Here is a 26,234-nt window from a genome sequence, read left to right as displayed (position 1 = left end):
CCAGGTACTTCCCTGCCTTTATGGAGCAAAGATAAATGACTTATCACGAGAAGCAAACATTTAAAGAGGTGTGGTGGTATGGGTGGTATGGGTGGTACGACATGTCTTATGGCGAGAATAATTCTCTCAAGATACATCAAATCGTGTGCGAATTCTATTCGACGCCTCCGCTGTTTTTCATCGTGATGATTAAATATAAACCTCGTGGAATTGGTTCCCTCGACTAATACGCCTCAAAGCCTACAGCTCTCTCTACATAGTACATACTGCGTATAAGAGCTCAGCCTCGATGCTTTGCAGAATGGGCTAGGTATTAGATGCGATGTAACATGAAGAGCCTCGTCTCAGGTGTGGCGCAGGCTGTATTTTGTATGTCGGTCTTGCAGATTGAGACCCGCTTGGCAAACATAAAACAGCAGGTTCAGCTACCGAGATGTTTAAGTCATTTCTCATCTTTTCCATTTTGAGGGGGTTCCCTTCGTTCTTTGTTTGATTTTTTTCTATATATTTGTCTCGGTTATGAGGTACACATAGGAGACTTGGGTTTATAAAGTTTTGTTTGTATTATTTTCTATCTAAGACTAAAGTCATGCAGCGTCTTACAAGGGGTAGAGCGGTAGGTAACGGGAGTGCGCATATGCCTAATATGCACGATGAGGACGAGTCGGATCCTAATTGTCTCATTCCGGATGGAAGACTTGGCAAGGAAAGATTTAAAGAATATTTCAACGGAGACGTATACGACGGACCGCCTTTTCGTTACGAGCAGGATTGGGAGATTGATACGTTTGTCCCCTCCCCGAAGTATATACGCGGGCTGAACGGACTGATGGCTAATAAAATCTAAGAGCTACATTGCCATATCTCCAGCACGTCAAGTCATTGTCCGCAGCCTGGCCTCATCTGCGCTACCTTGCACAATGGATGGAGGTGACGACATCGCCTAATAAATGGCAGCTTATCAAAGACTTACAGCCCGCCCAGCTGAGCAGCATTCGGAGAGAGAGAGCTAGACGGACCAATGTTGCGTCCGTTGACTTCATTTCGGGGCAACCAGCTCCGATTATCAATTATATGAATACTCCAGAAAGTCTAGCCCAATGTCTAGACCAGCAAGCCGTACCAGGTGCCAGCCGATTATATATTGTGGAAGACCTTTCACGAGATGTCATTGAACATCTCGGTTCCAAGCTTGATATCGACCCTCTCTTCTTTCGAGAACACATCAATGACTTTACATGGTACAATACTCGTGATCCGTGGGTCGAGCTCCCTGACCTTGATATAGTTTCGCGGGATCGGCCGTACTTCCGCTTAACCTATAATCAACCACGATACTTCAGAACACAAGAAAGCTTCAATAAAGCACAAAAGCAGGCCGGGATGTTCAATGTGCTTCGACGGCTTGACGCTGACGATGAGCATGAATCTCAATTTGACGAGAAGTCGGCCATAGTTGCCCTTGTTAGGAGTAAGGCGTCTCTATGGATTAGACCGGCTAAAACTGGCCAGCAAGCCGTTGGTGAGTTATAATTTCTATCGTAGTTGACTTGAGTATAGCGTATACTTGGCTTATACGTATAGGGGTTCTCCTTATCGATCCTTCGATTACAGAAGGATATCCTCTCTGGAGAGGGTATCGGCCTTTCAAGAATTCTCCAACGCCCAAAAACCGGACGGGTTATGAGGTGCCCCCCAAAACCAATCTCTTCGAAGACTTGATTTTCTGGGTTCGACAAACATCTCAGCAGGATATCGATGCCATCGAAAATAACCCAAGGGCGATGGCTTTCCGCATTCTGGAGATCATATGTGCTGAGGTGAGTGTACCCTATAAAATCATTTAATTTCCTTGATCGTGGGTTTCTCGCGCACTTCCTGTACTATAGGACTTCGTGCTATATAAAACCACCCAAGAATCCCATGTGATAAACTATATATAGAAAAGACTCGCTAACTCCAGATACCGTAAGTGGCTGACCTTGAGCCGTTATGTTACTGCGCGCCTAGGCCAGATTGAATGGGAAATCGAGAGCCCTAAATGGTTCGATATACAGAAGCAAGAACTCCAACGCGAGTCTATAAACTTCAACATGTCACTTAAAAAGCTTCATACGTGGCGGCGGCGGCTTCCAATATACAGAGCCATGGTTGCCGATACACGTACAATGCTTTTCCCCGATTCCAAGCCGGGCTCCAAGCACCAGGACTGCATTGACGATCTGAAAAAGGACTTTACCATCGTCGCCGACCACATACAAGACCTCTTGTCTCGCGCGGAGCGCATCGCTGCTGTCGCCACGGCTGTGGCCGCAATCGAGGAGAGCCGGCGCGCCGTTGAGCAAAATAAAACATTAGGTCGGTTAACCTATCTCGCCGTGATATTTGCGCCTCTCAGTTTCGTCTCCAGCTTCTTCAGCATGTCGACCAACGTTTCGGAGCTCACCGGGACGATCTGGGTGTACTTCTGCGTCGCCATCCCCGTCAGTCTGCTAGTTTACCTGATAGTTGATAAGAATTGGACGAATAGCTTGCAAGTCGTTTATGACCGGGCAAAGGAGGCAAAAGAGAAGCTTAAAAATCCGAATCTAAGCGTTGATAAGTAGGTAGCTTGAGGAGTTAAAGTTAGGGTTAGGAAATTTTATTGCTATGTTATGATATCCGTTTAGACTTCTGGGAAAAGGTATAGGTGGATGAAGGGCCGATTTGGGTACTTTGATGGGTCTCTGGATAGGAAGCATTATGTAGAAACTTATGGGTTACGATACGGGAACAACGATAGACGGCATAGCATTATCTGTTTGACTCTGTTAGGAAGGGTTGGGCTGGTCGTACATGTGAGCATACTATATTTCATTCATAGTCTTCGACTATATTTTGCCAGACTCGCGTGCGATTACGTTGCTATCAACTAACTGAACCAAGGGTCAGAAGCTAGCCAAGTCCAGATGCATTAAGTATGGCAGTATGATAGGCAGATAGGTATAGCGAATAGGCTAAGAATCACAGAACTCTTGCATGACTCGCTTCGAGATACCACCGAGCTGCCTGGTTAGACCGTGACTATGCTAGTGGGGATAACATCGTTTTAGATGCACAGGGAAATGCCGCAATAGACACGCTCCTAGTAGGCTACATTCCAACGGCGTCATCCTTGGAGCTTTCGGGTAAGAAGATTTTGGCAACCTACGGACGTAGTCTCTGTCGACGTATCAACGTAACGAGGCTTACGGATACTAGTGCCTCGACTACGGATTTTAGGTCACGACGTATATATCTTGTTGGATAGGATTTCGGCTTACTACTAACTAACCTACTGCTGGAGTTTACTTATAATAGCTATCCGTACAACCCGGTTTTTAAACCCGCTGACATCTATTAGTTTATTCTACTCCTGAATAGCTCTTGAACTAGGAGTTTTGCTTCTTTATCAATTAAGACTTGAAGAGGGGGAACCCGTGGATAAACCTTCAGCCCGATCTTATCAGGTGCGAATTACAGTGAGGCCATTAAATTTCGTACGAAGGTTTGGCGTGTCGTAGAATGGATCTAGCCCTTGTTCGTGGCTTGAATGGCGTTCGTTAGTAAGATTCTATAATCCGTACCTAGACCGATATGGTGGTTGCGCTGACGTAGTAGTAGATTACCTAGGTTTGAATGCATACCTGTTAGAAGCATGTATTCCCGACGGACACCCACACGGGTTCAAAATAAGGTTCATCTGTACTTTGCTCCCATCACCGTCTACGTTATGGTTTACCCAGTTGGCGACTTAAACTAGGCTAATTGATTTTAAGTGAATACTGACTCAAACTACTGATGCTTTAGATAAGGCCTTGGGGAATTCAATTGACGATATACACCATCTACAAGTCGCTACATAAGTCACAGGTGGGCCGCACAATCGTCGGTAGCCGGAGTATCTCATAGATACCTTATCGCCGACACTTAAGCCCATAATCTTTTTTCTTCTTATTCTTTTTTTTTAAAGTCAATATACTGACCTTATCGCAATTATATTAATTAGCATAATTCCGCCTTCGTTCTGGGAATTTGTAGATAACGATAGACCTCCTTTTCTGTTCAGGGGAAATATTAGCAAGCTTCTTCTAGAACAGACGCCAAGCAAATAGCCATGTAAACTTTACCAGAAATGGGAGACGAGACAAAAATTGATTCGACTTGGAGTTTTGTTGACTACGGCGCTAGACCGGTTATGGCTATAGGATCACCGGGGATGATACGGATCGCTAGGTACCTATCCGGGGTAATTTGGCTCGGTAGTGTTCTTTGATAGCTCCGCTTCTCAACGGGTGGGAGTGGGAGAGCAAAGGGGAAGCTGTCAGTGAAGTTCCAGCGAAGCTCCAGTGAAGCTCCATGGCATGAATCCCTATTGGCCTCCCATCGGTTCCCGCGACGAAGAATACGACCCATTAGAGACCTTTCAAATGCTGGTCATAGTCTTGGCGTTTCTATTATATCTATCTTTTTTTAAAGATGTGTAGGCTCATAGGCGGGTTTGAATATCAGTTGCAACACCATCATGCCACCGCTATTCTGATGCTAAACTTGTTACAATTAGTTATGTAGTATTCCGTAGTCAACTGGGAATTGTATCTTGGCCGCTTTAAATACTAGAATAATAAGTCTATCACTATAGATCTTGGCGGATAATCCGCGGGTCTAATATTAATAGCTTATACATAGCGTATTAAGAGAAATTAGTGGTGATGAGGCCGCCTGACCTTCAGCTTCACTGCTTCTAGTATCAAAAGCAGCATGGTTAATACATACATACACTATGTAATACTACGCAAGCTTTCCTAGGTTAGAAGCAAGGCAAGGCTCCATCTGCCGCCCTTGGCTCTTTATATCCGCGTTATAGGTACTATCGCCCCGGACGAATCAAGACTGTCGAATAGGTGACACGATCATCCCGTCCCCCGCCGTTCGTGCATATATGTATACATAGTACCACAAGCCATACCATAGGTAGCCATAGTGTGTGTACATTCAGACACCAAGCATAACACTACAACATCAGACAACCAGGTCCTTGTCAGCTCACCCTACCGCCTATTCACCCTATCTACCCCGGACCTCCGATCCTCTCAACAATAAGGGCCACTCATCGTACCTCTATCGTATCTCTATCGTACCTATTTACTCATAATCATCCCATACTCCCCCCCATCTTCCTTACCTCCTTTGTTCTCTTTTCTACCTTTTGTATTAAGCCATTGAACCTTCCGACAATTCAAACCGTCGTCCCAGTTTCTCCAAACTTAACATCTTTAACATATACTGGTCCGTGCATATTAGAGCTTCCAACTCCTTCGAAAAGCTCCAACCATGACTGCTGGTCCCCGCCTTACAGCTCCGGCTTCAAAGCTCATCCGCTCAATTAGCACCACAGCTACGGCCTCTGTGCCCAAGTCCAACACGTTACTTACGGGCTCCAAAAATGCAGCTCCTCTGTCGAGGAAATATGCAGACCTCCTCAAGGAGAGGAATATAGATCCGGATGTAAGTACAGAACTACGCACCTTGTCTGTTTGCTAGCTTAAGAGAGCGACTTGTAAGTGACTAACAACCAATCAGCATTCCCGTCACCTGTACACACGATCGTCAAACCGTCCTCACCCTCCACCTCGCACAATGCGCTTAATGCAAAGCTTCACCTCGAGTGCTCCTCAAGCTACTCAGGCCGATGCCACCACGATGGACCATATCTTCTTCCCGGGCTCGGCTGCCCTTCAGGGATCGTCTAACGACCCATTCGCCCACCTCCGCGTCCCTTTACTCCCTGACAACTTCGTCGCTCACCACACCCCCGAGGCAACAGACGGCCCTGTTGCCCCCGCCCAAATCAGCATCGTTGCTGCAAACCCAGAGCTCGTATCCCCATCTGCCCTTACCGAGGTAGAAGGCATGGGCATCGACGGTGTCGAGCTGAAGTTCGTCCACGAGGAGGCGAAACCACAGCAAGAGCAGGGCATGCTTACGAATATGTGGAAGGGCCTAGTCGACAATGTGATGGGTGGTAGGAATAAAGGCAACATTGCTCTTTAACACGTGCTGGCTTACGATGGTCACGAATCCAATTGACGGGGAGGCGGTTACTATGACATGTTTTCAAGCTCTGCCGGGATAAGGCATCGAGCGGGCGGTTCTGGAAGTGCTTCGGGACCGGTTTGTGATATGTTGATTTAATGAATTTGTTTGTGTGTTTTTGTTAGCGAGAGCGGAAAAGGTCAATCTTTTTGAACATAAGGGTCAGTCGATCGTATCAATGATACGCAACGCAAATCCAAGAGCGACATAGTCGAGTCGCAGAAAAAGGAAAGAAAAAAAAAGAAAGAAAGGAATAAGCCTTCCTTGTGCGAGCTTCAATTTGTGTGCTGTGTTTCGTCCAACTAGCTTCTGCTTGGGGTGTAGCTGATGTTTGTATAAAGCAAATCAAATATGGTACAAGAATCATTGCTCTACAAATGCCCAGCTTGCACGTATTAGACAAGTTTTTTTTTTCATACTTAAGTGATTGAACTATCTTGTTCTTCAAGGTTGCATCGTAGACACTTAGGAGCGTAGAGTAGAGGTACCTTACGATGAAATAAATTCGCTGAAGGATATCTTCAAGACTACGAGATATAGCATCACAATTATATCCATTTTCAACCCTCTAGTCTTAAGAATCATATACCTATCACTCCACACCAACCAACCCCTTATCTCAGTAAACTCAGACTAAAATTCGTTGAATTGGCGGGCTGCGCCCGCCAACACCCGGCGGCGCCACAGGCGCCACACAAACGCCTGGCCCGTGTCATTGTATCTGTGGGTCCAAGGCTTAAAAAGGTAACATAAAGCCTGAGTTTTGGCGAATTCTAGTCTGAGACAACTCGGGCGTTTTTGGCCACGTCAAGACAGGTCCTTTTAAAAATTAAACCTCATATCTACGATGACTTTATATTCAACAACAACGTATGAAATAGCTTCTATTTTTATAACTCGGGGCTAGTACTATGCTTTCTCTACCTTCCCATCTTTTTTACATATCCGTATAGCGTTGCGTTGTAATATCGCAAGCCTCGACGTTTAAAAACACCAAAAATGCTATACCATATCCACATCCCTGTGCCTATACCCATAACCACGTACAAAATAGCTTATTTTTTTTTTACTCGAGGCTAGTAATTCAATTGCTTAAGCCTTCTAGCTATTTTGCATGCCCGTACGGCATTGCGTTGTAATGTTATAGACTTTAACGTGGTATATTCCCAAAAACGTTGCGACCGGTGTTGCGACCGGTGTTGCGACCGGTATTACGGCTAATTATCACCCCGGAACGCTCGGAACGCTTAAAAAATCGGGCAAACGCGTATATTTACTAATAATAAGGTTAGTAAATGTTTCAGATCAATTAGGACTTACTTTAAACGCGTTGATGCTATTGTTGTTTTTAATGCTGAATGATTGTTGTGGCAAAAATCGCCCGAGTTGCCTCAGACCAGAGATGCGAAATTCGTGGGGGGGGTAGGTTGGGGATGTGATTGGTTAAAAAAAGGTGTGGCGGGAGGGGTACAACGAAGTTCGCGTCACTGGTCTGAGTTCACTGAGATAACCAACCCCTTACTAACCTCCCACAGCTTCTCCTCTTTCTCACCATCAAACGCCCACTCGCCATACCCGTACTCAATCGCATCGCCATCCGCCGGCGCGGGGCCAGCCACTGACGCGCCCTCGAGGTACAAACCCCCTTTGCCCTCTACTTCTTTCGAGATGGCAGCATAGACGCTCGTTGCGCACGCCTGCTCTAGACTGACGAAATACTTCGTTATCCGCTCGTTGCTCTTTGCGGCCTTCATCTCTTCCCGGCAGAATTTCTGCAGGTTGGGACTGGCGAAACTGCCCGGGTTGAGACTGTACCCGTGCAAGCCCTGTGCGCCGTAGAGTCGCTCGATTTGGGTCGCCACTAGTTTTAGGTGAGCGAGCTGCCAGCTGGGATTAAGAAAGGCCAGAGGGAAGGATTATGCTTACTATAGATATTGGCCGTCTTAGACTGCCCGTCTACGAGGATGAGCGTTAGTCTTCTGGTATCACTTACATAGGTACTCAATAAGGGGAAGAGATTTTAACATACACGCAGTCCAACCCTCATATTCGCCCTCAAAGTTCAAGTTGTCGAAACGTACAGGACCGTAGCGATGGCCTAACGACGAAACATTCACCACGCGTGAGTGGAACTCGGGAGTCGAACTGGCGAGCAGAAGATCCTTCAGCAGGTAGAAGAGGAGGAAGTGCGATAGATGATTCGTTCCGAACTGTAGTTCAAAGCCATCCTTCGTACGACTTTCAGGTGTCTTCATGACGCCAGCATTGTTGATCAAAACATTAAGCTTGCCACCGCTTTGCTGCCGGAATTCAGCGGTGCATTTCCGGACACTCGAAAGGTCGGCCTGGTCCATGAACAGGAGGTGCACGCGCCCCGTCTCGAGGAGAGAAACCCCGAGGGCGTCCCGCGCTTTGTCGAGGTTCCGCGCCGTTGCGAAGATGGTGGCGCCTGTCAATGCCAAAGCTCGTACGGTTTCAGGCCCCATGCCGGAAGACACGCCCGTAATGAGAAAGACTTTGTCGCCCATAGCTCCGACAAGACCTTCATCCTCGACTACATTTCGTCCGGTTGGTCGGGAGTCTCCTGGGCCGTTGACTACCTCCCATTTGCTACGTTCAGCATAGCGGCCGGTAAGTTGGAAGGGAACTCGTGATGTCATTGCCATGGTGGGAACTAATGCTCGTGACTCTAACTCAATGGCCTGGTTCTTATATAGAGGATGCTCTATCGTCTCACTTGGATTGTAAAATGGGCTTTACGAAACTATGTAAAGTATGATGTCGCTTACAAGCAGGAGCAGAAAAGCGGTCTACCTCCCATTTATCCCTTGAATACCCCAGTCCTTTTCATAGGAGATAGCACGATTTCACTTAGCGTTTTTATCCCATAATCTGCTATAAATATGAAGAGTCATAAACCAGTATTAGTTCTATGATAGAGTATCTGAACACGAGTGGGTTGAAACTAGAGTAGCCTTAAGTTCTTGGGACCCATTTCTTAACTCCAGCGGAACCCCTAGCACATGCAGAAGACAGATGGGACCTTTGGCAACATCGAGCCAATGAAATAGTGTAGCATTATATGCATATTAAATCCGAAGAGGTAGCATTGGGGCACATAAGGATTCCTTATCCACCATGGATGGTAAGTCCACGGAGGCTCTACACTACGCAAAACTACCTAAAGCTCGTGAGGATTACTGCGATATATTACTTGGGGACTACGAAGGTTATCTATCCTCCCTTAAGCGTGGCTTAAGCCCTTTAGCTAATAGATTCTTGCCAGTATGTCACTCAACCTAAAAGGTTATATATACGACGCCATCTTGCAAGACCCCCCCCAATCATATATACGTTAACACGACATGTTAAGACAACATCCCGTGTGCCATCGGGTAAGAGGCTTCTTCGCAAGTTTTTGAGTATAGTTAGAAGCTTGGAGTACCGAAATAATTTAAGTATATATATAAGAACAGTCATGCCAGGTAATTCCACAAGTGGTTGCCCAAACTCTATCACAGTTAATATAAAAATTCGTAATTACTTCATATGGCGCCGCAGCTGTTAGACCGTCCCCTTGTATATTTGTCAATTTCTTCTATACTAGGCTTGTTACTCCTAAGTCTAGTATATCTTCGCTTTCTAGCATGGTACCGACTCCGGCACATCGACGGGCCCTGGCTCGCTTCTCTCTCGTACCTATGGTTGCTCTGGGCGACGTTTAAAGAGGGCCAAGGCATCAGCTTTATGAAGCTCGACCAAAAGTACGGATCTCTCGTGCGCATCGGACCTAAAGATCTTATAACCAGTGACCCCGAGATCATCCAGCGGATGAACGGTGCGCGGTCTAAATATCAGCGTTCATCGTGGTATAAACGGACCCGTGTAGACCCTTATTACGCATCTTTGTTCAGTATGATGGACACCGCCGAACACACTAAGATAAGGGCGCGAATGTCATCCGGGTACAGGGCTAAGGAGAACTCGACAATAGAAGGTGTCGATGAGCAGTTGGTCGAATTTGTAGCATTGATTCGACGCAAGTATTTGTCGTCGGATCACGAGCTACGATCACTAGATCTTGCTGGCAAGATAACATTCTTCGCACTGGACGTCCTCAGCAAGGTCGCTTACGGCCGGGCGTTTGGATACCTGCGGACGGACTCGGACGTACATGGCCATGTTGAGTCTATGGAGACTGCTGTAAATTCCTTGTCGGTATTGCTTGACATTCCCTGGCTCACTGGGCTGTTGTTCAGCAAGACTTTCCTCGGTTTATTTGGCCCAACCCCTACGGACAAGAATGGAAGAGGGAAAATGATGGGGTAAGTATACTTGCAAGAAGTTTAGGTAGTCTCCTGGAAGCTAACTCGACCCTCGCGTGTAAAGAATTGCTCAGGCTGTTACCTCTGAGGAACGTTTTGGATCTGATGCCAAAGACCGGCAAGACATAATAGTAAGGTCATCGCCTATATCAGACCCTCGGATTTCCCTCTTTTTGCTCTTCAAGTCACTGACAAATGGGGTTATCTATAATAGGGGTCATTTATAAAACATGGCTTCACGCGTCGTCAGTGCGAAACCGAAATCCCCTTCCAGATTGTAGCCGGTAGTGGTACGGTCGCTACAGCCATTTGTGGGACTATGCTTAGCTTACTATCGTTGCCTCGTGTTTACTTTAAACTACGAGAAGATATAGATGGAGCTATAGCAAGAGGTCAGATTTCATCACCGATCAAGGAAGATGAGGCGATGAAGCTAGAATACCTACAGGTACGGATACACCCAGAAAAAAAGGGGGTCAGATTACTCGTACTAACAGTAATGGGTTGAAGGCTGTGATATATGAAGGTCTTCGTATCAATACTCCTCTATCCAGCCTCCTTTCGAAGGAAGTTCCCCCTGAAGGAGATACAAGTAAGTGTGATTTAGTACTACCAACATAGGCCACAACTCAACTCAACAGGTTCAATCTTCTTTAAATTAGAAACGACTAACACTGATTATTTCATAGTCGACGGCAAGTTTATCCCAGGGGGAACACGTATTGGTCATAACAACCTCGCTATACACCGTTCGACAACCGTCTTCGGCTGCGATGCGCACGTGTTCCGACCTGAGCGTTGGCTCGATATCGACGCAGAAAAACACCGTAGGATGACCCAGACTGTGGAGCTTATCTTCGGCTACGGTCAATTCGGTTGTCTGGGAAAGAACATTGCGTTCATGGAGTTGAATAAAGTCTATGTTGAAGTAAGTACCTAAACCGCTTCTATCTTCTGTCTTCCCTTCCCCTTACACACACACACACACACACACACACACACACATATATATATATCTTCCTACCACTCGTTTGAGATAAAACGAGTTCCCAGTATATGTTAGCTAACACAGCATGTTCGCTCAAGTTGCTCCGTTACTTTGATTTCCAGTTGATCGATCCAAAGAAGCCCATGCACAGCGTAGATCGCAATATCTTCCTCCAGAAGGATATGTGGGTGAGAGTAACTGAGAGAGCTTGATGGGAGGGGGATAGCGATAATAGCGATAGGAACTAGGCGAGATCATGAAGAGGCCGAACGCACCTATAAGAATTCGGGTCACAAAGCGATATTCTTTCGTTAAGGGATATGTCAATTGGGCGTCTGGAGACTGTTTTACGTATGATAATGAGGACAACTATCAAGTATGTTATTGTATATGACCCCTATTTAGTAATTAAACAACTACTGCATATATACTTGTGCCTATATTTCTTTCACTAACATCGAAAGAATGGAATTTCAAGTTGGTGTTGAGTTCGTTGTAGGCTATCAGAAGGTCAGATTCATTTAATGAAACGAACTGAAATGAGGAATACTTCAGCCCTCGATTCAACATCCACACCAGCAGCAAAACGAATTGGTAGAGTAGTACTTGCTTTACTATTTGCATTGTGATCTGGGTGTATCTATACCTACAAAGAAGGGTATCGTATCTAGACCAACCCCAAACCTCCCGGGCCCATGAAGCCAGTTTTTGTATCAACCAGCTATATTTCTTTTCTTCTCTTGTAACACAATGAGAACCGGCCCTTCTAGCCTCACATTCTCATGGGGTAAGAATATGTTCTTCCTAACATTTGCAAATGTCGATTTGCATCGTCTAAATATCACTCATAGTTCGCGTACCGTCGCCTTATTCGAATTCTTCTTTTCCCGACCTTCGACCTGCACGCGATGTAATGTCTTCATCACGAACTCGTATGTCATCATCGTTACCGTTGCTGCTGGAACGGCCCGCATCATATTGACACCCATGCCTGCGTAGAACGCCCTCCATCCCTCCTCTCGTAGGATAGTACGGAATGTCATAGCCACGCCCCGATATTTAGGTTCAGGAGTAACACTACATTCACTGTTGGGCATGTGACTCCGACTGCCGGGTGTAGACTCCGAAACCCCTAGACCTTGTAGATATTCACTTCCAGGAGTCGGCCGCCTCTGTGTTTGCAGTCTTGTCCGAATCACTTCGTGCGGATACGTGGCCGAGCTAGCCATAATTTTCGATAATATCGACGCAGAGAGCACACCAAACCAGTGACTCTGCTGATTGTCACCGCCCATTTCACCCATGGCCTGACCGGTAAATTTCATGCGTAAGAATTCGTAAACAGGAAATTGCACAGCAACATGCGTCAAGCCCAGAAGTGCTGGGGTAAGTCCAGAATAGAATGATAATACACCTTCGGAAGAATACATTTTACGCGCAGCGTCGAGAGTTGAACGGTAGTGCCAGGGCGAGTCGATAGTTGGCCTAGAGGTTGGCGTGTTGCCTGATCGCGGGAACATAGATAGTTGTCTATTGTATCCTGTAGCTGACTGTGACATAAGTCGAGTTTTAATTACCCATATTGGGTTTGTTACCAACGTGCTGCTAGCCCCTGCTATGATTGAAGACCAGAAGTTGATGAAGAACTGATTTTTCTGTACTGTAGGACGAACGGAGTAATCAGTTATTGGCTTCATTTTGGGTCTGCGCGGAACGACTTACGCTTATTCTCAGCCATGAAAACCTTGCTTTTGTTGTAAACGGTAAACCAAACAGCCCAAGTCGGTAGGTAGCCAAGAATGATAGGCCCTAAACCTCTGTACATGCCGCGCAAACCTTCTTCCCTCCATATAATCTTCGCCGTGCCCACAAGACCCGAATAGACCTTGTGGTGCCCAACATATCTTCCTTTGTCTACGGGTATAAATCTTCCTTGAGCTTGTAGCTTTGTCTTAATAACATCGAGTGGGCAAGTGACGATGCCGGAAGTGAAGCCGCCTATGGCTCCCGCCAAAGCATTAAACTGAGCATCGGACGCGCCCGCGGCCCATCTTTGTACCAGATCCAAAGCTATAGAATCGTGCAACTCCATCGCTGCTACCGCGGAAGCCAAAGCGCTCTGGTTTTCTTGGTGAGGGGTGTTCGCCGACGAAACGGTGGAAGTAGATGTCGGAGAGGAGCGATGGGAGAAACCCCCATATTCTGCGGGATTGTGTGACGACGGTCCCGTCGAATGACTTTGAGCTTCGTCGTGAGACATGCCCTTATCCGGTAGGCGAGTCCGAGTAGGACGGAAATCGGATTCGGGGCCTCTGGAAGCGATTCAGAGGCCCCGGTAAGCAAAAAACGTGTCTAAGGTGGGCGGCGTGACCTGGAAAAGCGGCAATGAAGACAGGCGTGGCGTACTAGACGAAAGATAGATTCGCCTCGAGTCCGGCCTAGAAGAGTCGTGATGGTGTGCGGTGTGCGGGGAATGCACCCTCGCAAATCCACCGTCCCGTCGACCCAGCAGCTACCGTCTGTCACATGCCATTGACATTCGTAAGAGCGCCCGTCGAGCGAGTGAGATAGAGCTTCGACTAGACGTATGTAAAAGTGGCTGGTAGAGAGAAGAAAATGGGGAATGCGAAGAGATGGTGATGGAGATTTGTTGAGTGGAATTGCTATGTATCAAGTCCGAAGCAGAGGGTCGGACTTATTAACTGGAGCGAAAAAGCTAAGCGGGTAGGCGGGTCGCTAAGGGTCGCTCTAAATCGTCAAACGTGATTGGGATTAGATATGGATCAATCGAAGGAGAAAGAGTCTACCCGACGAACAGGTAGATTACATCAACTTTAGCGCGGGAATGAGGTGGACAACAAAATCGTATCGATAGGTAGCACGTATGTAATGCTTAATACTGTATGTAGGTACCTGGTATCTTAGGTACGTACCTAAGGTAAGTACCTAACAACTTACCTAAGGACCAAGGCTACATAGACGAGGAAAAAAGTAAATAAATAGGTAAATAAAACAAACTAGGGAACACCACAAGATTGCGGCAATTTATATAGATGTGACTTTAGTTGACTCAAGTTGGGTGATGTGCTTTGCTTTGTTGAGATTGAAAGTGTTGTAAAAGTAGCTCCTACTGTAGGGTCTCGTAGGTACTAAATCGTGTGTGTAAGAGCTAAGAATTTATGTTGTCAGCAAGGCATTGAAGCTCCATAGTCTTACCTTTGACGTTATGTAGTATCCTATCCGATCGCCTTTAACTATCTCCGTGTACCTCGCCTGTAACAAATAGGTTATAGGTACTTCGCTCATTCCCGCAATTGCACATCTTATTACTAACCGTTAGACACTTAGGTACATAGGTAGACACGAGGGCACCTCCAATTGGCAATTGGGGTCTGCATGAATTAAGCTTTGAAGGTACATATGTACCTCTGATTAAACTAACACAAGATGCTGTAGAAAAAAGATACGACAGTAAATTAGACTGAGTATGGTACTGAGTATGATTATATTAAGTCAAATACTTCTTTGTCCTGATATTCTAAATAGTATGATGATGCCAGGTCTTCAGATGGGATACACAGCATAAGATGGAGGCTCTATGGCCTGGTACATTCTTCTATTAAGAGAGGAGGGGAGGTACAAGTAAGGTACCTAGGTACATAGTATCTAGGCTCGATCCGAGGGCCAAGTCCCCCGTTCCGGAGCACTACCCAAGGGTACGGTGCATCACGTGACTCGTCCAATCGAGAGAGAGCCATTTTGGAACATCAAATCCGAAAATCAAGCTAACGCCCTCAATCACGACAAAATACATCACGATTCTCGGGAGTTCCTCATACCGCCAGACACACCTGCCAACCGTCACAATGGCTACGTCTTACCCGACTCTCGCGCCCTTCATCTTCAAGCGGCCTTGGCTGCAGAACATGCTCAAGCCCGTCGCAAGCTGGTACACAAATGCCGCCGGGTACCGCCAACTCGGTCTTCGGTACGCAAATACTCTCAATTGAGAGCCCGATGATGGCCACAGTGGTTGATAAACTCGGATTATTAATTGACTTTATTGCAGAGCCGACGACCTGATTGTCGAGGAGGACGAGAACGTCATCAAGGCATTGAAGCGCCTGCCGCCGAAAGAAGCTTACGACCGTGTCTACCGAATCCGACGTGCGTTCCAGGCCAGCACCGTCCACAAGCTGCTCCCCAAGGAGGAGTGGACCAAGCCTGAGGAGGTAAGCCGAGACTTTACTTGAACAGAACCATGCGATACCCTTCGAAACACCCATGCTAACAGAATGGGTGAAATAGGACGTCCCGTACCTGCAACCATTGATCGACCAGATCTACGCCGAGGAGAAGGAGAAGCAGGCCTTGGACACTCTGACCGTCATTCGAAACCATTAAATAGAAATAGCGTCGAACGGCAAAATTGTACAATTAAACCTGCGTTAACGAGAAGAATAGAGTGATTGGACAAGCTTGTCCGCAAGGAGTCCAGGTTGTACCGACGAATTGAACGTTCCAAGATATCATATCTGTATATACCTAGACCTTTTCGTCTCCCCTCAACCCGTACAATTCCAGTCTAAGAGTTTAGCAAATTCCGACCTTTAACTCTTGGTGCTTTCTGGATTTAGTGTTTAGCCTCGATGATAAACCGTGGCGCATAACGTCTATGCTAGATCTACTATGCCCTAGAAACGGAACTACATAGTGATTGTAGTTTGAGAGACCAGGATCCTACCCTTCTGAAAATTCAGTGGAAACTGGAACGCAACGTTAAACCCTAACGTCATTTTACTTCTATCTGTGTAGTATTGCGACTGGTAGTATATTGCTACAAGTATACCTACTTGACAAAATCATCAGGTTTGATGAATGACCACTTAATGTGTAATATTTAGCAACCAGAGCATTACACGTCTACAGATTAAACACCGGCATAAGGGCATACACATGCAAGAGACTGCATATATTAGTTTTGCTGGGTTATCCGCTGATCAGCGCTTTCGATACCCTACGGACTCCTGAAAACAGTAGTTATCTACGGCTGAGGCTCAAACCCCTGTACAAAGCTATATTGCCAGTGAGATGTCACAACAGCAGTTAACCAACAAAACTCCGTGCAGCGCGCCTGACATGCGCACATTTCGGCGCCTTCGCCTGCCTCCAGGATCCGTCTGGAGGCAATATGAACAGCCAATTTCTATTACAGAAAGCTCATGGACGCCCCGGTCATAACATGCCGTCGTGGCCTTTCCCAAGCACGACAAAACATACAAGTCCAACCAGCTCGACCAACCATCCAACCGACCGACCAACCAATATATATGAGGCGCGGAACGTCGAAGTGGGAAGTGCGTGACGAAGGCTGCGAGAGTTGATACTCAAGGTTGAGGCGCGCTTGCTGGTATGAGCTACCGGACTTCCACCACTCCCCCTTTCGAACGCTATGCCAGAGAAAAGAATAAGAAAAAAGTTAAATGGCGCCAGGATTGATTTATCCTGTCCCTTCCCAACGCCTCCTTGCCTAACGTATCTGACGGTGCTGGTATTTTGATGCAGTGGTGTAGCGTGTTTCGTGAGTTGCTCGTACAAGTATTACGTTCCCTGTCCCGCCTGGACGTCGAATGCTCGAGATTGGCGGACCAATTTGGTACACTGAAGGAATGCGAGTATGTCAGATAAGGAAATATTATTCTAAAATGCTTCGTTTCCAAAAAGCTGGGTGCCGCTAGTCTATGCGTTCCCTGGCTTCTCTTCTGTGTCAATATGCCAGACGACATAATTAGGCAGACCGATGACTTCGTAACCTGCTCTTTTGGCCATCTTTGCGAAACCCTCTGTCTCGGCTTGATTCTCAAATGCGTAGCATGGGAAGTTGATACCTATGCAAGTCTCCATTAGTCTTCGTCTCCTCGATTAGTGTAAAGAACAAACCTGATCGGTGAACATCTGCCTTCACTAGGATGTTAACGCCGCCGATACCATCAAGCTCAATTTCCTCATCCGGGTCGTTTCGCCAATCGCCCATCCGCGCCATGTATGTTCTACCCGTGTCATATTGCTTGTAACCTTCGAGGCGATAATGTGTTAGTGGCTAGAGTCAAAATTCTAGAACAAAATCATACCTTCTGCCAAAACTATATTCTTGTCTAGTTTAGAGGCAAGTTTCAGGCCTTTGTCTGACTCAATCCAAGAGTTATAATCGACTGCATTTATAGTTAGTCATAATACTAAAATCACCCCCAAAGGTATGCTTACATCTGCCTTCAATATCGTATTTGTTATCACCTGTGCCTTCGTAACGGTGGAACCAAATGTCTATACCATGTTAGTTGGAAGGCCTCGGATATAATTCCTGAAGGGGAAATCATACTAGGAACTAGAATGTCTCGATCGTGAGCAATGAAGTCCTCAAGGATCTTCTTAGGGCTATCTACGATGTCGACATCGCGCCAATATACCCAAGAATGTTCTGGCTTCAATGCAGCAGACAGCAAATAATTCCTAGCGCGACCCATGGCCTTTCGTCGTGGACCCTGAGCCTCGAAGCTATGTCGATCCTCAACAGACTGGCTAAGTTGAGTACCGAAATTCTTTTCTACAACCATTACACTATTGAACGGGATATTATCCGGGCGCTTCTGGATGCGATCAAGCTCCATGCCCAACACACCTAGAGTGTCATCAGTCGAGTCCCCAACGAGGAACGCGAGGTCGATGAGGCGATGAGGATACGTCAGCTCAGCAATAAGTTCGAAGTATTTTGAGAGGTACGGCGCAGCATCCTTAAGGGGTGTGAGTATGAGTACTCGTTCGTTGTTGTCGATAGCTTGGCGCGTGGACCTAATTCCGTTGAGGTTGACATGTGTTATCGACGATTCGTTGATGGTTATCGGAGCATGGTGGTTAAATATAACAGGAGTTTGTAGGTGAGCGTTCCATGCCTGTTGTTCGTTGAGTGTCATATCCATTGGGGGTTTTGAAGGTCCCCAGCAGTAGAAGCTGTAGAAAGGCCGGACATGTCAGTAAGATGCAGGTTTAGAATGATTACTATGAAATGGAACGATACCTTTGCATCTCGCTTGCTGAGGTTCTGATACCGCGCCATAGTAATAAAATGATACCGGCGACGGCGATAGAAAGGAGCACGCGGGTTCTTGTTAAGAAGATCCAGATCGCTCTGGTGCGTGGAAGCTGTGCCCTTGCAGACTTCCAAGTAATGCCACCTTTAGGAAGAAGCATGGCAAACGAGCTCTTCGGGCGGCCCTTAGCACCACCCTAACTTTGCGCGATAACAATCGAATGAAGGGAAAGTTGAAAGTCAAATGCGAATGGGAGGCAGGCTCTTGCTTGTTTATGGGGCCGGCCTCGTTCGGGGTATCAGGGTGTGGAAGGGATAACACAATGGTAAGAAGGGCGGTTAGACAACAAAAATCTACTGGATCAACGAGTGTAATAATTAGATCGATCTCGCAATCGCTGATAAGAAGTTCGGCCTTATGCTATCGCGGTTGTCTCTTGATTGCAAAGATATGAAAATCGGCACCAAAGATTAATGAAGTGAATTGGCGCGGCGGGTTCCAAATTGGACGGACCGGTTATGTTGAAAAAAGTCAAGATGGGGGGTGATCATGCAGTGGTAGGTTTTGGTAGATTTAGTTGACACGAAACGTAACTGGCCTGGAACCACTGGCGGCTTAAGATGCACGCAGCACAACTAAACTAAGCCCCCAAAAGTCAAGACTTGGAAAGACCCACGGGGGCTTATGGTTTTAGGAGTGGAGAACGAGGAGGCATATGTACGTTAGGTACATATATATTGATGATGTACCTCTATTGCGTAAACTGCCTATTCGATATACCTACCTCCAGTTTTCATGTACATGTTATGCATGTAGGAAGAGGGAATGGCAGAACAGCAGTGTCAACAATGAAGTTCATATTTGAGGCAATGACATACACTGTAACCTACCTATTAGTGTAGTACTGTTATGTTCAGTATTGTCTAACAATTTCGATGTTTTGTTAAATCTATACGGATTAATTAAGCAATTACTTGCTATTAGGAGGAACTTACCTAATATACGAAGTTAGTGCACGTGGTGGCAAGTATACATGTATTTCAACATTCTTTGCTTCTATTATTATACGGATTTAGTGCGTTTTCAGCTCAGACTGCATCGAAATTTTAGGGGTAATTGGGTTTATTAGACCTTTGCTTGGCTCGGCATGCAGAATGAAATGGGAGTTTTTAACTAAGAGATTACTTACATTGCTAAGGTTGCATACTACACAACAACATATAGAATCCCTAAATTATCTTTACCTTCTCGTGTTCGATTAGGCGACATGGGAAACGGTAGGTTGCATAGGAGAATTATATCCGCGCCCCAGTGCTAAACTGGGCCTATAAGAAACAGGCTTTCGAGATTTATGCCAACAGCATATGTACGCCAATCACTAATCTAAGTATAGTTGCAGAACCGACAGAATGGATAGGTGATCTAGCTCTTTGAGATCGAGGGTTAACTTCGTAAATAAAGACTCGACACACCCCAGGAGAGAAACAACCATCTCACTTACATAAAGACCAGGGCTAATAGGCAACCACCATGTGAGTCAGAGGTAAACTATTTTCATTGGCTCTAGCATCTTTTCTCTTGCTTCTAGATGACAAAGCAAAGGCGCAAGTTAAACTGCCTGGATGCACTTCATATATTCCGTACACTCCATGTACACTTCATATTACAAGTTTCGATGCGTTATACTTTATTCCTTACTGAATCTGTATTTATATATATTCTATATTTCCCAATTTATGCGAAAGAACAACCTAAGAACATTCAATTATAATTGTTCTCTATTTTATGCAGTCGGTAATCAAGTCGATGATCTTCACTTAAACAACTAATCGCAGCGGATCTCATCTTACTGAATCGTACTTCGCCGTAAAGCCTTCCCTCCGTGAACTGCACATGCCTCCTCGAAGCTACCAAAACATCATTTTGAAATCCCATTTCTCTCTTTGCAAATCAATCGTGAAGTCGGCGCAGACATTCACATTCATATATTTTGCAGCACAGAGACGCCATTTATATCATAGTGGCTTCGGGAAATATCTATTTACACACTTACTACGACAGAACTTATCACATAATTACCTAGTGAATATGGCGACCCGTAGGTCTGCGCGATTGAGCGCCATGTCGACAAACTCAGACTCCAAATCAGTTCCGTCTGCCCTAGTACCTAAGGGCCGTAAGAGGAAACCAACCTCAGATCCACCACAAGAGCATGGTTCGAACGAGACCGTAGATGAAAACACAATAGCAACGGCACCCACAACTCCCAAGAAGCGTCGTGTTCAAAAGAAATCCGTTGATCCCCCACCCGCAACGCCTACTCCGAGTAACGTGCGGCTCATGAGCAAGCCGGCCGAGACGTTGGAGACACCAAAACCGAAAGCAGCAGCTGTAAGGCGACTAGCAGATCCAAACGCCACTAATGCGACGCTTCTCTCGCCGGAGACATCTCGAGTCGTGACTAGGCACATATCTCCGTCTAAGGCGTCAGCTAGTCAGGTAACGACGACCAATCTCCTCGAAGAGGCATGCAAGTACCTCATCAGCGTCGACGAGCGGATGAAACCCCTAATTGAGAAGCATCACTGTCGAATTTTCTCGGAGGAGGGGTTGAATGAGAAGATCGACCCCTTCGAGTCTCTATGCAGTGGCATTATTTCGCAACAAGTTTCAGGGGCAGCGGCCAAGGCAATCAAGCAACGGTTTATTGACCTGTTTGACAACGGCGGTAGATTCCCGCACCCGTCCCAGGTTGCGGCCTGTACCATTGAGCGGCTGCGTACAGCGGGTCTTTCACAACGGAAGGCCGAGTACGTGCAAGGACTGGCAGAGAAGTTCGTTAACGGCGGTCTGAGCGCTCAAATCCTACTAGATGCCCCGTACGACGTTGTGTTAGAGAAATTAACTGCGGTGAGAGGGCTTGGCCGTTGGTCCGTCGAGATGTTCGCTTGTTTCGGACTGAAGAGGTTAGATGTCTTCTCTTTGGGCGACCTAGGGGTACAGAGAGGCATGGCTGCGTTTGTCGGACGCGATGTGGCCAAATTGAAAAATAAGGGCGGGAAATGGAAGTATATGTCAGAAAAGGAGATGCAAGAAATATCTGAAAAGTTTGCTCCATATAGGAGTGTCTTCATGGTACGTATAAGAGCACGTCGGCTTGACACATGAAAGCCCGTTTCTCAATCTACCCCCGAAGCTCCTTTATCTACATTAGCTAACAGTCAGCAGTGGTATATGTGGAGAGTCGAGGAGACGGACATAAGTACATTAGAATAAGATGGTCTACGTAAGGTAGGTAAGTATTAATTAGAATTCGGCCTGTCTAAGGTTCTAGGTCAAGTATACATCGATATTGTACATTTGCCAATAATCGACAAGTTCTGAATCTTTCATGGGCTATTTCTTACACTTGCCATGGTCCAAAAAAGGGGCATTTTCTCGATTAATAGGGGTATAAGTAGCTTGATGTCTACTTACACTTTCGATCTTTAAATGTGACCTGAGTTGGTCTAGCTCAGGGAAAGCCTATCAAATTATACTAACACACCAGAAGAGATTTCTTATAAGCGGTATTGTTCATTTTTAGGATAATGTCATATGACGATATCTAGTAGAACTTGGGCAAGGCTTAGGTACCTAATCAACATAACAATCCTTACCAAACCTAAGCACTTGGGCAGAGTTCGACATAACAACCCTCGTTAGCTCGGACAAGCTTGTATCGAGTTTGAAAACACGAGTAGCATACTGCATCGAGGTCGCTTGAAGACTCGAATGGCTCTCAGCCTTAAAAGCCCGCCTGTATCCGAGGAAGAGAAATCTCTGCGTGCTAGATGTAGAGATGTCGAGCTGGACGGCCCGCTTCGGGAGTACGGCGACACCAGGTTCAAAAGCATCCATCTCGGCGACTTTTGTACTATCATCGAGACAACCAACTGTGCGCTTTGCAAGACAGTCACGGCCGCCATGTCGCCAATTCTAACACATTCAGTGTTGAAATACGCCGAAGACCATGAGAATACTTTGCGTGTGTTCTTGCATCCATCGGAAGTCGATGCGGCTTTGGAGATTTCCTTTCATAACTTCGGGCCAGATGGAAAATTTAAGAATATGGATGAATCAATTAAAGAAGAGCTCATACTATCTGGGTTACTCTTGCGTGTCGACCTAGACTACCTGCACAAGAGCAGCTTGTTCAACAGCCCGAAGCAACTCCCATCTTCCCTAGCTAGGAGTCTCCCACAAGAACATTGTGATATTCAGTCAGTGAAGCATCATCTACGATCTTGTATCAAGCACCATAAAGATACTTGCGAAAGAAACCGCAATTTACTCATCAAGGCGGCGGATAGCTTACCTTTATCGGATTGATGGCCACAGAAGCTCCGCGTCATTGATGTAAAAAACCGACAAGTAACCCTTGGGCCACCGGGCTGCCGTTATATCGTCTTGTCATATGTATGGGACCACGCTAACAAGACCAAATTCATCCAGGCAACCAAAGAATCTTTCCAGACAATCAGCGCTGTGAAAGACCTACAAGAACCACGTCTACCTCAGACGGTTGTAGACGCAATCTATGTCTGTCAGCAGTTGGGTGAGCGGTATCTCTGGGTGGATTCTCTTTGCATCATCCAGGACGACCGCGGAGACAAGGATATACAAATATCACAAATGGACAAGGTGTATAGTGTTGCAATAGCAACTATAGTGGCGGCGAGCGAAACCGATCCAAGCAGAGGCCTTACTTGCTTACGCTCCCGTGACACTCCACAAGTTAGATGCTTTGTTCGAGGAATCCGTTATATAGCTAGCGAGCCTCCTCTCCAGAGGTCCATTGATAATACATTGTGGAACTCAAGGGGATGGACATACCAGGAATTCATGTTATCTCGGAGGCTTATAATATTCACATCTACTCAGTTATTCTTTTCCTGCACCATCGGTACACGCGCTGAAGATACCATCTACAGCATCCCTAATGAAATTACAGGTCATTGGAGTGACGACAAGCATATGCTCTATCACTGGACAATTCCCGGCGACCCCCTTGCGGATTCATGCTGGGAACTGTACAACAACGCGGCCCAGGAATATACCAAGCGGAACCTCACGTGTATCTCGGATAGACTCCCCGCCATCTCAGGGGTGCTCCGGTCCTTGGGTCGATATTGCAACGACATCTTTCTTTGTGGACTCCCGGTGAAACAGTTGCCCTGCTGTCTACTTTGGCACCCAACTGGGTCATCACAGCGACTCGACGGATGGCCTAGTTGGAGCTGGGTGGAGTGGACGGACCAGACGTGGAATCCAACTAGAGAAGCATTTGATGCACAGCGGGGGTATGGACCGGGAACATGCGTATCGAAACTTGAGAATCTGAGGTTTCGCGGTGCAAAATGGGATGAGTTGCCCATAGACCAGACCCCTTCGGACGACGAGCTTATGAACTGGCCTAGTAACTTTTTGAGCAGGTCTTTTTCTGATGAAATTCAACCCATTGACCGGGCTGCTTCTTTTTTAGATGGGACAGATGAAACTTTTGGCCAGCTCCTTTTCCGAGCGGAGTCGAGATTCCTATCGATTGAGCCTGAAAGTAACTCTCACACAAACGACCCATTCTGACTCAAAACTTCGTAGATACCGCATTCTGCATTATGATAACTGGATTGGCACCGTGTTCCTGACCCCCGACTGTGCGGCATCTTATCCGACCGCGACACACGACTGTGAATTCATCCGAATAACCAACTGTGCCGTGTACACTCATGAAGTGGCGTCCAACTTGCTCCATGGCTTCGGCATTAAAAGCCACGAGCCAGATATTTTCGACCCTTCGTATTACAAGCTCGCCGGGTCTGATAGGCAGGGAGAAGTCTTCATGCAAAGACGCCATGGGCTTCGCGGGGGATCTGGGTTTTGGACCGACGATGGCCTCCATCCCGGTATACCTAAGCCACCTAAGATGTATCTAAGTCATGTTATGTTACTTGAAAGGAAAGGTAGCTCTGTCTATCGTAGGGCTGTTGGGCTCATTGTCCGGGACCAGGCAAAGTGGACGTGGGGAGACTTTTGTCTTGAATGATGGCATTTGGTGGCTAAGTTATCTGATTATATTCTATATGGAACTGGTGTACGGATTATTTGATGGGAGTATGGACACATACTATAATCGTCGCTACTGATGTTGTTGGACTTTACTCCAACATTGCGGCTATAATATCCAATGTCTTATTAGTTTTTGTTGTTGCTATTGTCATTATTATTAATAGTATAGAGACATCTAACTACTAAGTTAATATACCTTAGGTACTTATCATTTTATGTTGTATGCAAACTCGTATAGGGGTCACGTTACCAACCCCCCTAAAAAGGTCGACTACATAGCACTGCATACGTGTAATACGGGTGGTACGATACTCGGGGTTACCTAGGTACCTGAAGGAGGCTTAGCAGTTTAAAGACAACTTCAATTCCAAGACCTTACTAAGAATGAGGTATGTATCAAGTCTTACAATATTGGCATTGAATTCAAGGTAAATATTATTGAAATCTATTTGTTATTTATCTCACGTAGTCTTGGTCAAGGGATTGCTGCATAGCTGCTCGTGCTCTAAAATATTCTAAATAATCATAAAATCAATTTCGGCTAATTATTGACTCATGCCACTTTAACTTTACGATAAATATATATTCTCGTCGTAATTTGATGAGTCGGTTATTGGCATTGCTGAAAACCAGGCATATACAAATTATTACGAGTAAAGCACGTTCTCGAGCTTCACTTTTTATTTACGCTAATGAAATTGCCGTTGGTATATATTACAGAGATGGGTGTGTGATGCTAGCAGTTCGGACAAGGAAAAGACGCCGCTAGTTGTCAATTTTGTCGCAGACCCGTGGTATCAAGAGGGCCGAGACGCAGCGGCGTGCGTGCAAGGAACGAATAGGATTGCGTCGGTCGACAATTGCCACGATGAGGTGGAGTTTTATTCGACTACTTGTCAACACGAAAAGAAATATCCATGTGTTTTTCCTCGTGTTCGAACAACAACAGGTCAAGTTGCGGTCCAAGTGACGCGTAAGCAGCGCCGCTGACGATATTTGAATGGCGGTTGCGTCTCTATGAATTTTTGCTTGGACGGGATTGTGTTATTCCAGCAGTTTCGGCTGCGAAAGGCGTGTTCCAAGCGACAAAGAAGTGGGAAGAGGTGGATTATTAGAACAATAAATACTTAGATACATACTGCTGGACGGAGGTAGCCTTTCCCCCAATCAAGTTTAGTGTATAAAGCTAAGCTTCTTAGCATCCACTACGGATGTATTTGCCGTGCTACACCACAAGCCTCTTTCCATAATGTGCCTGGACGATAATGCGCCACTAAAACACACTAGGATGGGACAAGCTTAATTGATGCATACACGGTCTAGAAAGGGGGTGAGGCTATAGATATACAAGGTACAGCAGACCGATAGGGGGGTGACATCCATTAATGGGTTCAAATACAGTGTATCCGAGCCCGGGCCGCGGCTGGGAATAGAACAGGATGGAGCTTCCTTAAAGATTTAATTCTGAATCGAGATTCTTCCAGAATTGAAAGCGATGGGAACCAATCATGACATTATTCCTGCCGCAGAACCGATAAAGGACTTAAAACAAAAACTCATCCGCCCGTCAATGCACATATGTATATACTAAATGATAAACTTATCTTTCCA

At 46.1% G+C, this 26,234-nt stretch overlaps 9 protein-coding genes across 9 annotated transcripts; 6 read left to right on the top strand and 3 right to left on the bottom strand.

Annotated features, from left to right (window-relative positions):
* Positions 1 to 637: 637 nt before the first annotated feature.
* Positions 638 to 2,606, top strand: F4817DRAFT_313124 (uncharacterized protein; the record flags this gene model as incomplete). Its single annotated transcript, XM_049300209.1, has 4 exons — positions 638 to 786; positions 849 to 1,522; positions 1,585 to 1,820; positions 1,974 to 2,606. The coding sequence occupies 4 exons, from the start codon at positions 638 to 640 to the stop codon at positions 2,604 to 2,606; spliced, it is 1,692 nt and encodes a 563-aa protein (XP_049161999.1).
* A 2,339-nt stretch (positions 2,607 to 4,945) lies between these two features.
* F4817DRAFT_328835 (uncharacterized protein) lies at positions 4,946 to 6,516 on the top strand. Its single transcript, XM_049302192.1, has 2 exons — positions 4,946 to 5,526; positions 5,602 to 6,516. Exons 1-2 carry the CDS (start codon positions 5,353 to 5,355, stop codon positions 6,070 to 6,072), a joined length of 645 nt encoding a protein of 214 aa, XP_049161998.1. The 5' UTR covers positions 4,946 to 5,352; the 3' UTR covers positions 6,073 to 6,516.
* Positions 6,517 to 6,695: 179 nt separating this feature from the next.
* Positions 6,696 to 8,780, bottom strand: F4817DRAFT_356940 (short-chain dehydrogenase; the record flags this gene model as incomplete). The annotated part of the gene is made up of 4 exons (XM_049305859.1): positions 6,696 to 6,703; positions 7,637 to 7,975; positions 8,041 to 8,070; positions 8,144 to 8,780. The coding sequence occupies 4 exons, from the start codon at positions 8,778 to 8,780 to the stop codon at positions 6,696 to 6,698; spliced, it is 1,014 nt and encodes a 337-aa protein (XP_049161997.1).
* Positions 8,781 to 9,390: 610 nt separating this feature from the next.
* Positions 9,391 to 11,639, top strand: F4817DRAFT_369074 (cytochrome P450; the record flags this gene model as incomplete). Its single annotated transcript, XM_049307310.1, has 6 exons — positions 9,391 to 10,439; positions 10,504 to 10,570; positions 10,654 to 10,887; positions 10,950 to 11,031; positions 11,129 to 11,367; positions 11,526 to 11,639. Exons 1-6 carry the CDS (start codon positions 9,664 to 9,666, stop codon positions 11,637 to 11,639), a joined length of 1,512 nt encoding a protein of 503 aa, XP_049161996.1. The 5' UTR covers positions 9,391 to 9,663.
* A 633-nt stretch (positions 11,640 to 12,272) lies between these two features.
* F4817DRAFT_313120 (mitochondrial carrier) lies at positions 12,273 to 13,687 on the bottom strand (the record flags this gene model as incomplete). Its single annotated transcript, XM_049300208.1, has 2 exons — positions 12,273 to 13,087; positions 13,150 to 13,687. 2 exons carry the CDS (start codon positions 13,685 to 13,687, stop codon positions 12,273 to 12,275), a joined length of 1,353 nt encoding a protein of 450 aa, XP_049161995.1.
* A 1,531-nt stretch (positions 13,688 to 15,218) lies between these two features.
* F4817DRAFT_328822 (putative ubiquinol--cytochrome-c reductase) lies at positions 15,219 to 16,289 on the top strand. Its single transcript, XM_049302191.1, has 3 exons — positions 15,219 to 15,415; positions 15,497 to 15,659; positions 15,736 to 16,289. The coding sequence occupies exons 1-3, from the start codon at positions 15,294 to 15,296 to the stop codon at positions 15,829 to 15,831; spliced, it is 381 nt and encodes a 126-aa protein (XP_049161994.1). The 5' UTR covers positions 15,219 to 15,293; the 3' UTR covers positions 15,832 to 16,289.
* A 690-nt stretch (positions 16,290 to 16,979) lies between these two features.
* F4817DRAFT_284403 (glycosyltransferase family 62 protein) lies at positions 16,980 to 19,203 on the bottom strand. The gene is made up of 6 exons (XM_049299580.1): positions 18,503 to 19,203; positions 17,807 to 18,435; positions 17,692 to 17,751; positions 17,559 to 17,639; positions 17,368 to 17,502; positions 16,980 to 17,315 (listed from the first exon to the last, which is right to left on the bottom strand). Exons 1-6 carry the CDS (start codon positions 18,673 to 18,675, stop codon positions 17,167 to 17,169), a joined length of 1,227 nt encoding a protein of 408 aa, XP_049161993.1. The 5' UTR covers positions 18,676 to 19,203; the 3' UTR covers positions 16,980 to 17,166.
* A 1,400-nt stretch (positions 19,204 to 20,603) lies between these two features.
* F4817DRAFT_313117 (DNA glycosylase) lies at positions 20,604 to 21,791 on the top strand (the record flags this gene model as incomplete). Its single annotated transcript, XM_049300207.1, has 2 exons — positions 20,604 to 21,650; positions 21,744 to 21,791. 2 exons carry the CDS (start codon positions 20,604 to 20,606, stop codon positions 21,789 to 21,791), a joined length of 1,095 nt encoding a protein of 364 aa, XP_049161992.1.
* A 498-nt stretch (positions 21,792 to 22,289) lies between these two features.
* Positions 22,290 to 24,600, top strand: F4817DRAFT_356934 (heterokaryon incompatibility protein-domain-containing protein; the record flags this gene model as incomplete). Its single annotated transcript, XM_049305858.1, has 11 exons — positions 22,290 to 22,749; positions 22,783 to 22,803; positions 22,930 to 22,961; positions 22,995 to 23,042; positions 23,076 to 23,078; positions 23,109 to 23,303; positions 23,334 to 23,631; positions 23,662 to 23,758; positions 23,789 to 23,803; positions 23,834 to 24,082; positions 24,156 to 24,600. The coding sequence occupies 11 exons, from the start codon at positions 22,290 to 22,292 to the stop codon at positions 24,598 to 24,600; spliced, it is 1,863 nt and encodes a 620-aa protein (XP_049161991.1).
* Positions 24,601 to 26,234: the final 1,634 nt, after the last annotated feature.

Source organism: Daldinia loculata, assembly GCF_022478755.1.
Source record: "Daldinia loculata strain CBS 113971 unplaced genomic scaffold F4817scaffold_8, whole genome shotgun sequence".
Taxonomy (NCBI): domain Eukaryota; kingdom Fungi; phylum Ascomycota; class Sordariomycetes; order Xylariales; family Hypoxylaceae; genus Daldinia; species Daldinia loculata.
This window is presented reverse-complemented; position numbering and strand designations above follow the sequence as displayed.

Excerpts from the sequence above, each read along its gene's own strand:
- F4817DRAFT_328835 (XM_049302192.1), top strand. The coding sequence starts at position 5,353 with ATGACTGCTGGTCCCCGCCTTACAGCTCCGGCTTCAAAGCTCATCCGC. Across the intron at positions 5,527-5,601 it reads AGAGGAATATAGATCCGGAT|CATTCCCGTCACCTGTACAC; the intron begins GTAAGTACAGAA and ends ACAACCAATCAG.
- F4817DRAFT_284403 (XM_049299580.1), bottom strand. The coding sequence starts at position 18,675 with ATGCTTCTTCCTAAAGGTGGCATTACTTGGAAGTCTGCAAGGGCACAG. Across the intron at positions 18,436-18,502 it reads TCAGCAAGCGAGATGCAAAG|CTTCTACTGCTGGGGACCTT; the intron begins GTATCGTTCCAT and ends GCCTTTCTACAG. Across the intron at positions 17,752-17,806 it reads TCGAGACATTCTAGTTCCTA|ACATTTGGTTCCACCGTTAC; the intron begins GTATGATTTCCC and ends AACATGGTATAG.
- F4817DRAFT_328822 (XM_049302191.1), top strand. The coding sequence starts at position 15,294 with ATGGCTACGTCTTACCCGACTCTCGCGCCCTTCATCTTCAAGCGGCCT. Across the intron at positions 15,416-15,496 it reads TACCGCCAACTCGGTCTTCG|AGCCGACGACCTGATTGTCG; the intron begins GTACGCAAATAC and ends ACTTTATTGCAG. Across the intron at positions 15,660-15,735 it reads AGTGGACCAAGCCTGAGGAG|GACGTCCCGTACCTGCAACC; the intron begins GTAAGCCGAGAC and ends TGGGTGAAATAG.